The sequence below is a fragment of the Alligator mississippiensis genome, chromosome 4 (genome assembly GCF_030867095.1).
Source record: "Alligator mississippiensis isolate rAllMis1 chromosome 4, rAllMis1, whole genome shotgun sequence".
Classification (NCBI taxonomy): Eukaryota; Metazoa; Chordata; order Crocodylia; family Alligatoridae; genus Alligator; species Alligator mississippiensis.
Window position 1 is genome coordinate 56,427,358 of NC_081827.1, and position 17,857 is coordinate 56,445,214.

Here is a 17,857-nt window from a genome sequence, read left to right on the forward strand (position 1 = left end):
TTGAATTCATTTATTTAAAGTTTGTTTCACTAATTTTGACAGTAATGTGGGGGGGGGGGGGGAATCCCAACTGGCCTGTAATCTCTTGAATATTAGCTTAGTCCAATTCGACATTGGAAATGGTGCTGTAGAAAGTGAGTGCCTCTAGACATATCTAAAGCCTTGCTCTGTTTAAGAAAATAAGACTAAAAGTAGGCAAGGTTATTTAGTATGAGCAAGCTTAATGCATCTCAGATGATCTTAAAAGAGACCACAACATCTTTCAGACATTTCAGATGCAAGAATCCTTCACTGCCCAGACAAGCTTGTTCTTAATATCATTTTTGTTTAATGGAGCAGGGTCCTGTTGTCATAGCAAAAGGGAGTAGGAGACTGTATATCACAAACCTAGATAGGAAAGGAAAAGGCAAGGAACAAGTATAAAGCACACAAGTGAAGTCATGGGCTGCAGATGTTACAGTAATATCTCGTTTGTGTCTTTGTTTGTATATTTTTAATGTATTGACTAGGGAGTTTTTTCAAAGGGAATTAACTAAACAGGTTTTTTTAAAAAGGGAAAAGGAAGAGGGAAGCATGGAAGAGGTAGTGAGACTGATGTGAAGAAACCATGAACAACAAATAAGCAGAGGGGAAGAAACATCTAGAGTAAAAAATATAGAAAGTAGTTGGATGCTGAAGACATCATTGGCATATAACAGTCTGTGCCACGGCTGCTTACCTTACACCTGAAGGCTGAGTCATAGTGCTGCTGTTAAATGGGATTTATTAATGATATGCAAAATAAATCAAATCTCTTCTTTCATGCAAACATATGATGCACCTTGACTGTGTAACACAACATCTCCAAAAGTCAGGCAGCTTATTTGTCAGTTGTTTTAAAATTAATTCAACCATTACTGTGCTTGATTTTAGCATGTCATATTGAGCTGGCCTTTGGTTAAAGATATCAGAGATGAGTCACATTGCCTTGAACAATGAATTAGAAACTAAAACCTTACAAACTGAGTATGAAAATTGCTAACATAAAAGAACTGCAAATTACATTATAGCAAATTATAGTTGCTAGATGAGGAAAACAGAGTAATATGTATCTAAACAGAAATAAAAAGACACATAAGAATATTTTTTCTTCCCAATTTTGATTCATAATACAGTTCTAACTTGGCTGTACCCCCAACTTCTTGGAGTAATGTGTACTATGGAAATATGTTATATTTTAACGATACCTAAGTTTCTGTGTCAAAGACCCTAACACAGCAAATCATTCAATGAGACTAGGTACATATATAGAATATATATACATGTGAACAATTCAGGATTTGGCCCCATATGTATAAAGATGAAGTATTAATAGAACATATTTTTATTAAAAATATTTGAAAAAAACACAGTTAAATTTAAGAGACATTAGGGGGATTTTTCTTGTATTGGTTTTGTTTAGATTTTTAGAAAAGAAACAACACAGAGACCAACATTATTCTTAGTTTTAAATTTCATTGGAAGCCTGCTTTTTAATTTGTTTGGTTGAGCAATGGTAATTTATATTAAAGAAAACTAGCCAAACAGTGTCCCTGTCCCTGCTTCCTTCTGGGTTAGTTTGAAGGATCAGGGCATGAAATATTTTAGTCCTAATGTTTGGTGATAAAAATTCCAATTTCAAATATTTTAGTGAAGGAAAAAGAAGATGCACATGCTGATCCGGAAATTCAGCCTATGAAGGAAGATGATGGAACATTTGGTGAATACAGGTGAGCAACTGATGCATACTTTTCCTACTTCTCCCTTCTTATTTAGGAGTATTATATAATTTTTTTAAGATGGCACTCATTTTATGAATTTGAAATCACTACTCTGTCATGGGGAAAATGTCTTTGTAGTTAATGTTTTACAGAATTAGGTGTAGCTCTAACTAAACTGTTAGAAGAAATTTTAAACACCATGGAACATGAACTGAAGGATTACAGTATTGTTAGCATATATTCCAGAGATGTAAAATTTGAATCCAGATTCAAATTCTGATCTCCCAGGGCTAAGGATATTTACATACAGATTTTAGTCTTAGGGCCAGCTTTAATTTTCTCAAACATCAGATACATGAAAAATGATAGCATTTTTGCCATATCTCTTAATCCTTCAAGAGCTGTGTAACACACAGAGAAATACTTTGAATCGGAAACAAGGGAGGGAGGTAGCTGTGTTAGCCTGAAGTCAGGTGGAAGGCAGGGTAGAGATGTACCTTCTGGACTGTCAGAAGTGCATGCACTTCTGTGAACCTAAAGCTTATGCATCTCTGATTTAGTTAGCTTATAAGGTGCACCTGTACCCGGCCTTCTGTTAGAATTGGGAATGTGCTTCATTCACTGGAAAGCAGGTTCTCAAAAGAAATGGCTACCCATAGCAAAATCCAATGCATTAATACAGCTACTCCTCCCTTAACATCATCATTATGTTCTTGAAAAATGGAACTTTAAGTGAAATGCTGTTAAGCGAATCCAGTTACGGCACAGTAGTTACCTGCTATCAGGCAGTGGCTAAACGACGTTATAACCGAACGTTGCACGACTTTAAACGAGTATGTTCTCTAATAGATTGGTGATGTAACAATGAAACAACGTTAATTGGGGTGATGTTCAGTGAGGAGTACCTGTAGTTAAAAGAAAGACATGAAGGAATATAATGAAATTAAAAACGCTCCTTTTGGAAGTTGAGTGCATAAGACAGTGGGCTGCATCAAAGCACAAGCTGTAATTTTTTAGTGTATCCTAAAGCTACTTCTTTATTGTAAAATTATTTAGCTGAATCTTCTCGCAGCACAAAAAACATTCATTAGACAAGTCCATTTAGAATAATTATGAGTGGTGTAGCAGAATTTTGTAAAGTGTATTTTGATTTAATATTAAAATAGATTTGTTTTAGCTTGTGTGTATGTGGTAATATGCTCATTATATTCTATTCCCATGTTAATTGCTGCTTAAAATGCATTTTATTTTCCATATGTAACCTGTTCTAGTGCATGAAAATCTGTTTGTTTGAATAGTGTTCACTGTATTGCTGGGCTCTTTTTGCATAAATGGAACATACATTTTATCTATCTGAAACAAGCTATTTTTTACAATTCTGCATGCCAAAGAGCAATTTATTTATTTCTGTGGATTTTACCAGTTTCCAATCTCTTATATTCATCAGTTCAGCACAAAAAAAACCTTTTTAAATGTGTTTGTTTTTAATTTTAAATGCACATTGGTTAATTTAGTTGAACTCCACTTATAAAAGTGAGAGACTGAAGGCATTGGGTGGAAACAGGTACAATGAAAACAGAGTAGTGTACCACTTCCCTATATAGCCCAGCCACCGTGCCTAAATTCTGATATGCACCCCTGCTTTGTATGCTTGGACCTTTATTTTATAGCAAAAACTGACATTCATGCAGAACTGTGCCAAGATACATGATTTGGACAGTGGTTAAATCTGAGAAAAGACCACTCAATCTCTGTGACCTGTACTGAAATGTACATCTCCATATTTAAATGGCTTGTGCATTAATTTACAGAACCATCAAGTGCTTTGTTATTAAGTTGTTCATAATGCATATATTGTCAACCCTTTGTGTGGTGATTATACAGAATTACGTGGAGAACTTCCAGAGCTGTTCACAGGGAGTTGTGCAGTTAATTTACCATGCCGAAAACTCCTTTCTAAAATGTATTTATGTGCCGTTAGCCTATGATGGGCTTTCCTCTTTTTCTTTAGAGACAGGGCAGCTACAGCAACCAGTCAGATTGCAGAAGATGTTTTGGCACCCTCTTTGCAGCTCAGCATCACTGCAGCTAATCAGTTCCCAGTTTCAGGCCACCTCACACAGCACTGTTGGTGATGCAGTGCTTCTTTGAGGAAAAATGGTGTAGGTTTTTCCTTAAAAAAAAAATTCTAAGAATTTCGAGTATTTTGAACTTTTTTCATCACTTCAGGTCCATGTCTACGTGGACAATAAAGAAAAAGGACAAAGAAAGGAAAAGAAATGATATCTGTACCGTCAAATCTTCTGAAGCAGACACTGGCTTTACCAAAGCAGCGTCTGTGAAATCTGAGCGATCCAACTTGTCCAGAAGGTCAGGAGATCATTCCTCCAGGACCAGATCAGAGGCCTCCTTCTCCAGGAGAAGGGCTAGGCAGTCTTCAGAACTCTCAAGGGTTAGTTCTGTCTACACTTCCCTCTCCTGGGAGAAAAAGAAATCAGACAAATGGAAATCCAGGGATGACTCTAGACATCATGCTTCTCAGCAACAGATAATGGGGTCAGAAGAGGGCTCAGATACTCAGGCAGGACAGCATTCTCCCTTCCAACAACAGTCTAGCCAGGCCCAAGATCAGGGGTCTCTGGCAGGACAACCTTCCTCAGTCCAGCGATGGTTTAGCCAAACTCCAGACTACAGCTCAGACACAGAAGATAACCAGTGTTCCCATCACAGGAAGGTAAGGCCTTCACATTTCTCTGAATCTGACAAAAATTCGCTAATGAGAGCTGTAATACTGCCTGAGATTACTACCATTTTAAAGGATGCACTGACTGTGGCCAGGCACAGAATGACCTCTTCTACTCAGGCTGGACTTTTTCCTGTAAAGAATTCCAAAGCCACACACACAGCAGTTGCTCTGGTTCTTCCTGAAACATCTGAGGACCAATCTCAGATCTTAATGCGTGAAGGTATGGACAGTTTAAACGAGCTAGTGGTTTCTGATCTGGAGAAGTCTAAGGTTGACAGGGCATTTGAAGATGAATTACCCACTGAGGATGAGGAAGTCTCCCCTGAATCCTCTGTGGAGGAACAGGAGGACTCAGAGCCCACACGTAAATTTAACATGGAAAATCAGAATTATTTATTTAAGCAAATTAAGAGAGTGCTGAGGCTAAACCCCCCAAAATCTGAACAGCATTCAGAAGAACCACCTATCCTCTCTGAAGAGGACAGGGCCCTTCCCATCCACGCAGCAGTGGAGAAGCTGGTCTGTAGAACTTGGAATAATCCTGAGGCAATACATGAGGCCCCAACAGTTCTGCCTAAACTCTACCCTCTTCCAGCGGATAAAGCTTCCTTATGGGGGACTTTACCCAAAATAGACTCTGCAGTGATCATTGGTGATGCCAAAACCTCTCTACCTACTCACATGGCTACTAGCCCTAAAGATCTTATTGATAAAAAGGTTGAGTCAGCAATTAAGAAATCTTTCAAGTTAGCTGCAGCCCAACTTGGAGTGTCTATCTATTCTATCCATGCTTCCAGAGCCTTACTAATCTGGCTGGAAAAAGAACTATCCAGGAGCAAATCCAGAGCCCAGCAGAGAACACACAGTCTCTGTAGAATTGCTGCTAGTTTCATCCATGACGCAGCTGAGGATTCTCTCAGGCTTACAGTTAAAAATATGGCATGCCTCACAGTAGCCAGGAGGGCCATCTGGCTACGCCCCTGGTCCTCAGAATTAGAACTAATGTGCCAACTGTTATCTTTGCCATACAAAGGAGGCATGTTATTTGGTGATCCCTTAGTCCAGGCTCTTAAGAGTTACTCAGAGCAAAAGCATTCTCTGCATTGTCAGAAAAAGAAAAGATCCTGCGCAAGCTCTTCATTTTTCTATTCTCGCAAATGCCAGACCACCTGCCGCTCTCCTTCAAAATATAAAGGGGGAAAAGGAATTTATTGGGGCTCTCGATCCTTTCCTGCGAACTACATAAAGGAGTCACATTTTCAAAGAGACAACAGATCCACCAAGAGGAATTTTCTGACTATATAATGCTGTTTCTCAGTGTTTCAGGAACCAGCATGGATGGAATTCTTTTAAATGCTCATCAAATGGACTCTGATACTAATGGCTGCATATATCATTTAATAGTCTGAATAGGTTTGAGGCCAGAATCTGTAGAAAAATCTTTTGTTCTTACTGAATTTCTTCTCCAGAGAAAAAAGCAGAAAACATCATCAACTCTGTCTTAGTTTTTATAAATTCAGGCTGCGATATTAAGCCTTAGTGAAGAAAGAAATCTAGGTGACTGCTCTCTAGAATTAATTCTGAATTTCAGATGGCCCAGTCAGTTTGTAAAAAAGAAAAAAAATGATGTTGAATTGTCCCTAACGGTCATCAGGAAGTATACACAGTAAATTCATAGAATCCTTATTTATGCACATTATACTTGTATCTCAGTACTTACATTTTCATTCAACAGCATTTTCAGTATCATCCACTTCCACTGTTTCAGATTCTCTCATGTTATTCTCCAGGGTCATGGTGGAAGTGATTTTAAGAAAGTATAATCTTGTAGTTAGAGAACAGGCAGTTTCAAACAAGGTACAAATAATTATTTTATCAGTTAATAGCTTCAGTGAAGTCACAGACATCAGCTTTAAGAGGTTTGGGTGTCACATTCACGTTCCAGACTTCCTAGAACCTAGCACAGATGTAGTCTTAGACTTGATTCAGTTAAGTACTCATCAGTTGTCACTTCCCCATCTGAGGGTACAGACTGTGCAGCCTTTATGAACTGGTTTAGCCTAGTAGTTTGTCAAACTATCCCTTTGCCCAAATCAGGAAGGCAATGGTACATAGTGACTGGAGATGCAAGCATACCTTGACTGTCACCAGTCACATAGGCTAGGGACAGACCTTACATAAACCAGTTTAAGTGATCAGAAACTGGTTTAAACCCATAACAGAACAGATGTTTAGTGCACATAAACCAGTTTAAAAATGGCTGAAACCAGTTTGAGATAAACCTGGTTGAATGTAGTATCAGACTTAGCTGATTTGGCTCAAACTGATTTATGCAATGTCTGTCCCAGACCCCTTCCTGGTTTAACATAAACCAGAGTCCCCCAGCATCCCACGTGTTTTGCAGCACTGGGCAGGGCTCGCTGCTCCAGCCAGCAGGGCTGTCCCTGCCCCTCTGCTCCCTAGGTGGATCTCTGGCAGAGATGGCAGGCACAGCAGCGTCTGCCTGGCTTCCCCTTGCACCCCCACCTCCCCATCACCACTTGCTGCTCAAGCAGGGATTCACCCCTTCCCCTCTCCTACAGCCCGGACTGTAGCCAGCATGTGGTATGCTAGCTAATGCTGAGAGGTATCTGTGTAAGGCAGACAAGACAAAGGCAGACAGGACAGTGTCTACTTAGGGCTATTTTAGAGGTAATCAGCAAGTAGCTGGTAATGTGCCTCTGTTCCTTCCTTGGAAAAAGTTGTTTAAGAAGAGTTTGAACTAATGAGAGAAGCTTTTGTTTTCTTGATGGGCTGATAAATGTTCTGTTATCCACTCCCTGCTGGACTGGTCAGGAGCAGTGAGTTTTTTGTTGTTTTTTTTTTTTTTGGGGGGGGGGGGGGGGGGTCCTTAACAGAGAGTTCTGCTGGGGCCTAGCCACGCCTCCCCCTCAGCTTAGCAGTATGGAAGGGAAGGAAGGGCTGCTCTAGCACCCCCCAGCTTCTAGTCTGAGCCACTGCAGGCATGTGCCTGCATTTTCTCAGTCCAGAGGTGATATCTGAACAGGTACAAACTGATTCAGCCTAGTCAGGTTAGACTAACCTGCAAAGATTGAATCAATTCAGGCTCTGGGTTTTTGAATATCTGTCCCTAGGCATAGTAAAAGGGAAACTGATGAGTTCCTCCAAAAAGTCTATTTTACTTTAATTGGCCAGTCTTGGAAGAAGACTAGGCCATTAAGTTATGGATAGACATCTTAACAAAGATACATGCAGCTGACCAGGAAATACCTGAAATAAATGACTCTTAGATTAATCTAAATTCAAAAACTATACAAGGAGCCTCTCATCTCAGTACAAAAGTACTGAAATTTTTCTGCTATATTCACTAGACAAGAAGGGCCAAACTTCTCTCCAAGGTAGAATATCCATTAATCAAAAGGAATTTTGTGTATTAGCAGACATGCTGGTTCACAGTTGGGAGAAGTTATTTGTTACTCAGGACAAAAGAATATTTGCAAGATTCCTCAGACAGTTTTTCAAATCTTTCTGTTCCTTGGAACAAGAGATTTCTCCATGCATTTTCCCCAAATTCCAGTTCTATAAAAGGTCCTCAGGAATATCAGGTAAAATAAAACTTAATGTAAAACTAATAATGCTAGTCCAGTCATGTCAGCATTATTTTTCAGAGAAATCTTTTGTTGCCTTTTCCTCAGCATCTTGACCCATTAAGGGTATTCTTCCCAGAATTCATGACTGGAGACTTGCTGGAAATGGTTCAGTCCATGAGCGTAGGGATAATTAGATAATATTTACAATTTTCTTTTACTCTGGAGATTAGTCAATATAAAATTTACAATCTCCATTTCTTCTGTATTATAAGATGATATGTATTTTTTTTTATTTTCATTTTTTTCCAGAGGATCTTTTAAAGGTATGGGCCTCACCTTTCTCCAGCTTCAGCCTCTACAGGTTAGGTGGTAGTATCAAGTAATTTCCAGTGAGATCTTGTATCTGAATTAGTTTTCGCAGTGGCCCTGTTTTGTTCTCATTGATGTCCATGCTTCTTTTGAGGAGTCTTAATTTGGTCCTTAAACATCTGTGTCACCTTTGTTTAGAACCACTGCATTTGATTTCTCTGTTAGATATCTTTTTACCTTTCTAGTACCTGGAAGAGTCAGAGAGTTAGAAAGTGTCTCATTTAAACTACTCTGATTTTTTCCCACAAGATCGAACTAAGAGTGTCTGCTTGCCTGGAATGCTTCATCCTGTTTTCATTTTGAACAAAAATTTAATCTTCCATTTTTTCCTGCTCCTGTCTGAACTAAAGGAAAAGCTCTGGAATTGTTGAAATGCCAAGAAAACCATACGGACAAAATCCAAGACAGAACTTCATTGAGAACTTCATTGAGATCTATAATTTTATTTAGTTGAATTAAAAGATAGTAAAATCTCTAAGATCTGCCCCACCTTCTGAATTGTTTTATACACTTAAAATATATGGGGAAACGTTTCTTATTCTTTCAACATCAAGCCAACTTGACAAGAGATCATGAGCAGGAGGAAAAATTACAAGTAATTTTTTCTAAGATACTTATAGCCAGTTATAAGCCAGTCATTCCTGGATGTTAAACTGAGTGTACAATAAAAGGAATTTGTTCTGTACAAATTTCATTTTCTGTGTCCTAAATCCAATAGCCTGGGCTGTCTTACCTATCCAGTCTTATCAGTGGTACTGCAAGCAGTAATCATATTAGCAAAAGAAGTTGCATGTTACCAGCTAGATGTTACTAACAATATTTTGAGTTATTTTACATGGCCATAACTATGGAAGAACCTACTGGGAACTAATTGGCTAGTGAGCTGAATAAAGAATACAAAAATGTCTTCTGCATTCTGACTGGTTGCTGCATGTACCCATCTCTGAAGCGGAATAAGTGGCATATAGACAGAGACAAGGAGATTTGCAGGTAAAACAATCCTTGCTTTTTTAGCTGTGATGAACATGTGAAGCTTTTTTATGCATTCAGGATACATACTCAGTTTTCCTCCACTGTTCTTACATTCACTGCAGTTATGTTGTTCATTGTCACATAACCACAAGCTGCAAGTTTGCTATTTGTTTCTTGAAACCAAGAGGACAAAGAACAGGGTTTTGATATTTTGTAATAACAGTATTAATGAGCAATATCATTTCATGCAAGATATTTAATTAGTATTAGGCTTTCTTAACAAACTGCCGTTCCTAAACAGCTAGTATTTAAAATTTGGTTTTAGACTTAACAGCATAGCACCATCATCTCAGTGCAAAATCCATCCATATTCACATCTGAAACTTTGTTCCTAGTAGTTACTGTCTCAATGTTATTTATGTTAATTCTACATGCTACATGTGCAAAATATTTCAAAATACTGGTTTTACATTTCAACTGTATTTTTTCCAATAAACTAGTATTTTTTAACAAAATATTGCACCAGGTAAGTATACGTCAGTGAACAAAACTATTGAATGAAACAAGGACTTGATCTGTTGTGGTTGTGTTTTGAAATAGTGTAATACATCTTTATCAATATGAGCAAGCCTCATTAGATACTGTGTCAGAATTTCTGGCTTTAATGATATGCTTTGCAGTAAATTCTTTGCAAAAAATTATTAAATAATCTAAAGCCAATATTCTACAGCTCTTTGGGCTTCAGCATTTATAATAAAGCAATTCCACTGTTTTCCACAATATGCTTCTTGGCAACACATTGAAAACTCATTCATTTCCCAGAGCACCAGGGTCCTTTCTCTGTTTTGCACCCCTGGGGATACAGAAGTACTGCACAAAACGTGTCCTCATTCTCTGTCTACTCCTTCATCCCCCTCTTTTTCCTCCTTCATTTCTTCCTTCTTTTTCACTTTCTCTCCCTTCCTCCAAAATGTTGTATTTATTCACCTAAGCACGAATTCATCCTCATAATTCAGGTTGATTACAAAAATACATTGTTTATGCTTTCCCTTCCCAAATGAGGAGTGGAAAGTACCCTGGGTAACCCAACTTCTTTTATGACTGTCAGACCATTGGGAGAACTTTCTGTACTTTTATGGTGCAAAAAGGGAGGGAATCCCCTTGCCCAGATTTGATTTTTGCATATGCTGTAACTGTGCACTCACGCCAGCGTCCACCTCCATGCAGGTACACTCTTGTGTCAATCTGCAGTTGTGTTTGTTTGTTTTTTAATTATACAGACAGTAGAATCTGCATCCTTACTAGCATATAGAAAAATCACAGACACAATGCAACCAACTGTGTAAGTATTCTTTCATTATTTAGATAATAAATACCTTTTTGTTAAAAAAAATAAAAACAAAAGATAATATGGGTACAATTATATAAATATATGTTCCTTTTTCTAAATTATAAGTTAAAATTCTTCTTTGAATTGGAATGAGATCAGTACTTGTATGACATGCAGATATTCCTAATACAGTAATAAAATAGATCTTATTTACTGCATGTTCCAAAGTAATGAACTGCTGTTTATAAGTCACATTTTGAATAATACATACAGAATTTCTTCATTTAATCCAAATATTTTGCGATTATGGAATCTTAATTTTAAAAAGTGCTCTAGTGGGATATGAAATATTAGATAGTTTCCTTAATATTTCCTTTGCTTCATTCTGGACTGGACAGTGTAAAATTCTGAGATCCCACCAGTATTACTCATTATCAGTTGTCATCCCCCAAATAAATATAAAGCAAAAAAAAAAAAAAATTAAGTCTCTAAGAAATATTTAAGCTCCCTGTAACATAGCTCACAAAATATTTGGATCTGTAGATTGGATGATATTCTTGGTAAGAGTTTACTGTTTCTCAGGGTAAGAATTAAAATAATCTTACCCTGTACAGGGCAAAACTTTCAAATGATTTCTGTTCTCTTTTCTTGAAAAGAAAATTGTCATTATTTCACCATTGTTAGGTTGGATAGGGTCCTCTGACTTGGTGTATTTAACATTATCTTTAATGTTTCACTGTGTAAAACATAACACAGGTACAATTTGACAGCATTTTAAAGCATTTGTTACATGAAATCTTGAAAATATTGCAGCTGATACAATGATATAAATGTTAGTCAAGATTTTCAAAACTGTGTGCTGAAAGTTACGGCACATATTCATCATGTTCCAAAAATCAGGACCCAATAAAGAAAGTATAGATGAGTATCCAATAATTGAGGGATTCAATATTACTTATCATTCTTTTTATGTTAAGATATAATTATATGTTTAAGCCAAGTGCCTGAAATCAGTGGGGACTACTCATTAAGGTGCCTAAGTTTCAGACACCCATAGTTGTACAACTTGACAGGTATACCTTCTGGGACAATACTTTAATAAGACAACATACCTACAGAAATTATTCACCATATCTTATTGTTTCTTACTGTTAGACACAGTACTAAATACACAGGCATAAATTTGTTTAAAGTATCCTTTACTGTGATGAATCAGTAACAAGAAAAACAAATGACCAAGTATGCATACTTCATTGAGAACTTCAGAAAAACATATAGCATTTTCTGATTTGATTACCCTGATTTTATAAGTATTTCTGAAATATCTGTAGTGTTATAATGTGCACCGTTGATTTTTATTTTGTTTAACCCTGGTATTTTGTAATTGTAAATGTGTTTTTTGTATTGCATTATGTCAAAAGGTTAAATTAAATTCTGTTTTATTATACTCTATATATAAATGTATCTGAATATAAGGAAACAGACTGTTTATACATTACTGAAGCAAACGTCATTCCTCATGATATCCCTTTGTTCTTGAACATTATATGCTAAATGTGCAACCAAAATTTTGTAGGTTCTCATTTTGAATTTATGAAACATAAATTTAGAAATTCCTTGACCTGCTTTACACTAGTTCAGGTGCAGCATAGACATAGATTACTCATGACTATACTTCTGTGACATGCGTGTTCCTCTGACTCAGCCCTTATAGATCACTTGCAACTTACCACGTTTCAAACTTTTCTATCTTCCTTGTCACATGTCTTTGCAAGGAGTTATAGCATTATTTCTTTAAAATTAAAGCTTTACCTGGAGATATGAGGTTGGATTTGCTGACTTTGGATTTGTAACTTGCATTTGTATATATGCCTGGCATTTAGAAAATGATGCAGTCATGTTGCTTAATACTGCCCACAGTGTTACTCAGAAGTAATGCATTTTCCCCTCCCTTTTTCACCTTGTACATTATAATGATGTGAAAACAATGAACATAGCTACTTATTGTTAGTTGACAAGGACACACAAGTTTTAATAAAGTTAAATGTACCATTCCTTTCTCATCCTGATAAATATAATGCCCTTCCATAAACACACCTCTTCACAGAGAGTCAACAAGAAACAACTCAAGATGTCGGTAGTGTCTCTAACCTTAGGCATCTGTGTACTTCAATTATAATTCTGATTATGTGAATAGGCCAACTCTTCACATTTTGGAATAGAACTCATGTAATTGTTAACCTTGTTATGTCACAATCAAAGCCAACAAGATGAAACTTGTGATGTGAACATCTGAGTAACCACCAAATATAAGTAGGACATAGTTTTGCACCTCTTTTCTCCTTCTGTGTATGTGTATAACAATGGATGTAACCATGATAACAAAGGTCATGTATTAGAGATAACAGATTTTCTTACGATCTAACCATTTGGGATGTTACAGAACTCAGAGGAGGTGAGAATGTAAAAAGTAGCTGTTTAATAGAAAAATGATTTCATGAATTTCTATTGATGGTAAAACTTTTTTCATTAGGATTTTAATCAACAATGCAAAATCAATGTAACCACTCTTGTGCATGCTGTATAGCACATTCTTGGGTATTATAGTTATACAAAAATATTTCTTTAAACAAGAATAGAGAACAGACACTGGAAACAGCTGAAGCTATGGCTCTTAAGCTTTGTTTATAGACATGGGAAATTTAAAAATGTGTAAATTGAGATTGATGGGAAAGCAAAGTATAATGCATCCCATGTTACTTGTTCAGTATTATAGCCCACGGGCCAGCGAAAGTTGGGGACCGCTGCAGTAAAGCATTTGCTAGCAGAAAGTGTGCAGCTGACTATATATCCAGTTTTAGCAAACCAGTCTATGATAATGTGGTACAGTGTTATTTTTTTTCCCTGATATTCTACATCAGTTTCCTTGTTTTTTTCCCCATAAGTCTGGAGTCCTTAAGTAAAAATCAACACATTTGCCAACCTTTTCTGTACTCTATATGAATATGGGTTCAAGTATTTCTCCTATATGTGTACATCAGATACTGGCATCCAAATGTACAGCCAACATCTATAGTTAATGAGTGGGAAACCACACACTGAAATCCTACTTCAAGGTCACCCCCAGTCAAGTTAGGAGAAAGGAAAGCCAAATGTAAACACACCATAGAAAAATCTATTGCACTAAGTGTAGACCTCACTATGTTACAAAGTCAAGGGTGGAACAGGCAGGTTGACCCAGTAATCTGTGAAAGCACATGTTTATGTATTCATGCACATACTAGATTATGTGAGCAAAGTATTTCTAAGCTCTCTAGCATGCTCTTAACTTCCCAGTGTTAGCAGATTAAGGTGAGCCATTTCTTTAACTGAGTATATTGAATGTTTTAACAATTTTAAGCTTAAGCTCATATTTAAAAATACTGTTCACTATCAGGATATGGACTCTGCTTTTCTTCTTAGGCTATTTTCATTTGTTTCTTCTGCACCCTTTTAATGGAATATATAGGTCTCTTGAAAGGTAAGGTTGAAAATTGCAAGTCTGGCCTGCACAAAATAACAAAAGATTCGAAATGCAGCACTTACGCATTTTTTTTCTTTTTTACTAGTGAAAAGAACAGTCTGTTTCATTTAACTAAATTCATGCTTCATTCATATTCAAGGAATAAAGAATTAAGAAGTTTAACAGATTAACTTCACAGTACACCATAAGCTTCTTTTTGAAGAACAAAGAATTTGTTTTTATTTATAACTTTACAACCCCCCTTTTTAATGCTTGCACTTCTCTCTAAATTGTGTCCAAATTAGCAGCACAAAGCTTATCATGAAAAGCCATGCACGATGGAAAAAACACTCCCTCTACTGAAGACATCCTCTGTTTAAACCATTACTGCACCATTTAGTCATGTCAGTTACATCATATTAATTTGCCCCTACAGTTTGATTGGGTTTCCTAAGGGGATTGTAGGGCTGCATATATGTTTTTGAAAAATCTGCATGCATGGCTTGTTTTGCTTTTATAAAATATGTGTCTATTAATTATTTTCGTTTCCCTTTTATTTTCAGTGATGCAGAGGACCATAAGCCTCTAAAAAAAGGAAGCCGGACACCTTCAGACAGGACTGTGAAAAAGGAAGACAGTGATGATAGTTTAGTTGACTATGGAGAAGGTGTAAATGGTCAGTTCAATGAAGATGGCTCATTTATTGGACAATACAGTGGTAAAAAAGAGAAAGAACCTGCAGAAGGAAATGAAAGTTCTGAGGCTCCTTCTCCTGTCAATGCCATGAATTCATTTGTTTAATCAAAGAACTCAGTTCCCTTACTACAGTATCTTCCATTACATTTAAAACACTTGTACGTCCTCCTCATACATGAAGGTAACCAAGCTCCTCACTACAAGATGTTTATGCTATGAGAACATGTAGGTCAATACAGTTGTCCAGTATAACAATATGCTAGTATGAATCAAAGTGAAAAACTTAAACTTTATTCAGATCGTGAGTATTTTTACTTTTTTAAAGGAATTGGCACACACAAAAAGTAATATAACATCAACAGAATGTTCTTTCCTATTAAAATTACAGTATGATGCATGAAAAAATACCACCCATTTCACAGATAAACCTGTGTATGCTATCAAAACATGGTTTGATACTTTGTTATGCAGTCCTCAGCTGAATCCCTGCATATAAATTCCGTTTTCATTGTCAGAGTGTTATAGTAGTATTATATAGAACTTCAATGTCTTTGTGGACATTGTTGTGAAATTGGTGACTTAATGTCTAGATATCATATGTCTTTTTGCAAGACAGTTAGGAACAGTATGTACAGTATATAATTGCTAAATGATTTAAGTATGACACTTGCATTTGCTGATGCTTAATGAGACCCTGTTTTCTGCTCTTTGCTCCTATTACTTTATAGCTTTTAATCTATCAAGTATTACAGCAGTACAGTGTTCTATTTTTACATCATATATATGTTGGATTGATTTTAGGGCATAAAACATTATGCATTGCAATGCATTTTGGAATTTGTACAGTCACTGAAGTGAAACTTTAAAATGAGAGAAAATATTCCAAAAACACAGGGCAAAATACATTCAGTGCCTTTTTACAATATGCATTCCATAATGCACTGTACTACTAAAGAAGTTGGTGCAGTAAACTGTGATTAGTGAACTATCATTGCCAAACAAAGTAACTTGGTAAAAAGCAGAGATTTTATGAAACTGTTGTGCTGAAAATGGAAGGTGTTTTTTTTTCTTATGTCACAAATCACAGTATGATCTTATTGTTTTTTTCTTTGAAGATAAAATAACAGCTTTGTAGACACTTAGAGCACAACATGCTTTCATGGCCTTACACAGTTTATACAGAAATGCTGAATTCAGATGCTTTACTAATGCAGCAATCCATGCGACTTTCTTATAAATTGTTAAAAAGTACCATGCCAGGAACAGCACATTCCACTCCAACTCACTGCTTGACCAGTGCAGCAGTTTGGAAATTATCTACAATGTGAAGCAATGTATGGATTACCACTCAGAACTACAGAATCAAGGAATCTGACAAGTGCTAACAAGGTTTAGTGGTAAAGTATTACAGCTATCAGTTACAAAATGATTCTCTCTCACACTATATCAATCAAATGATTTACCTCCAAATATGAAATTTTATAACAACCTATGGTTGAAGGAATGCTCAGTTTCATTTGCCAATAAATTGGTTTTTCATAACTTGCATCAAGTTTAATTTTAAGTAAGCTTTTATATGTAGATATTTTGTTGAATTTGTAAATACACTGAAAATGTAGATGCTATATGCTTCTAGGTGTTACAAACAAATAAAACAAACAAAAAAAGCTTATGTTGTACTGTGTAAGAAGTACTGTAGCCAATGGAGTGCATGGTATTTTAAAGCATCTACTTTAATACATATATTTTTTGCTGTGAAAATGAAATAGTGAACTGTTCCACTTACTAACTGCAGATTTCTAGATAATACTTTTAAAGCTTGTGCCAGTGCATTACATTAAACCATAGCACACCTTGCAGCTTTTATGTATGTACTGTAGGTAAAGCACAATTGAGATAATCACAAATGGAAGTTGGCCATACAAGCACCATTAAACTTTCCACAGATCCATTTCCTAATACAAATGCAAACAACAAAACAAAAAGAGCTCTACAACACTCTTTATAAAGCACAAAGAGAAAAGTTTCTTAATAATGTTTGCCAATTGGCATTGGTAACAGAGAAATATAATTTTACTCTTCAATTGTAGATGCTGAATTATCTGTGCATGTGAGGGTACACACACAGGCTTACTTCTGTAATAGTGCAACGTATTTTGTATTAAAAATAAATGTGGTTTTAAAATTTCATTGATGTTTGGTCTGTTTACAACAGTAGTTAAATTTAACATGAATTACCACACAATTAAGAATGTTCAAACTGAAAAACTGGGCACCTTCATGTCAGAATGAATGGCAAACTAGAGCATTGTCACATTGTTCTTTATGTAACTAAAAAGTGTGAATCAAGGACTGATCCAGTCTTACTGTAATCAATTTTTTTTACTGCTGTCTCTCTATGGATGCATTATTTAGTCAAAACTGAGGACATGGTGCAAAAGGTAAGATCATCCAACTTTCTATCAGTTCCCTGCATCCTCCCCCCTCCAAAAAGAAGCACAATTCTCAATTACATGGGACGGTATTTTCCAAATTAAGAGCCTGAAGGTAGGCTTCTTCATCCATAATTAGAGTCCTAAAGAAATTACCTGTGTTTCTAAAAGCGTCAAACACTCAACAAGTCTTGTTGACTACTGAAAGCCAATCAGTTTTGAGTAGAATAATTGACAAATTCCATGAAATATAACTATCATATCTGATCTAGTTTGAATTTGGATGGAAAGAGGTTAGACAGGTGACTGTCTAGTGCAAATTCAGTTGTTATAGAGAAAGGAGATCCAGCTACGGATTTCATGAGATACAAGTGCCACGGGAAATAACTACCCTTAATTTGATATTTGTTCAGGGTAATTTGAAAGAATTATTCTGCTATTGAGCCATAAGCCATTTTACCAGTCCCCCAAGTCAGACTTC

At 36.3% G+C, this 17,857-nt stretch overlaps 1 protein-coding gene across 12 annotated transcripts in view; it reads left to right on the forward strand.

Moving 5' to 3' along the window:
• NRCAM (neuronal cell adhesion molecule) overlaps positions 1 to 17,134 on the forward strand; it is a 241,568-nt gene extending 224,434 nt beyond the window's left edge. For 9 of the 12 annotated variants that reach the window (XM_059725993.1, XM_059725991.1, XM_059725994.1 and 6 more), the window contains 2 exons: positions 1,670 to 1,748; positions 14,812 to 17,134. In XM_059725993.1, the coding sequence (XP_059581976.1) occupies positions 1,670 to 1,748; positions 14,812 to 15,049 (317 nt within the window). In that variant the 3' untranslated portion in view covers positions 15,050 to 17,134. Of the gene's footprint in view, positions 1 to 1,669; positions 1,749 to 3,968; positions 7,368 to 14,811 lie in introns of those variants that run through there. The other 3 variants (XM_059725988.1, XM_059725990.1, XM_059725989.1) reach the window with 1 other exon arrangement.
• Positions 17,135 to 17,857: the final 723 nt, after the last annotated feature.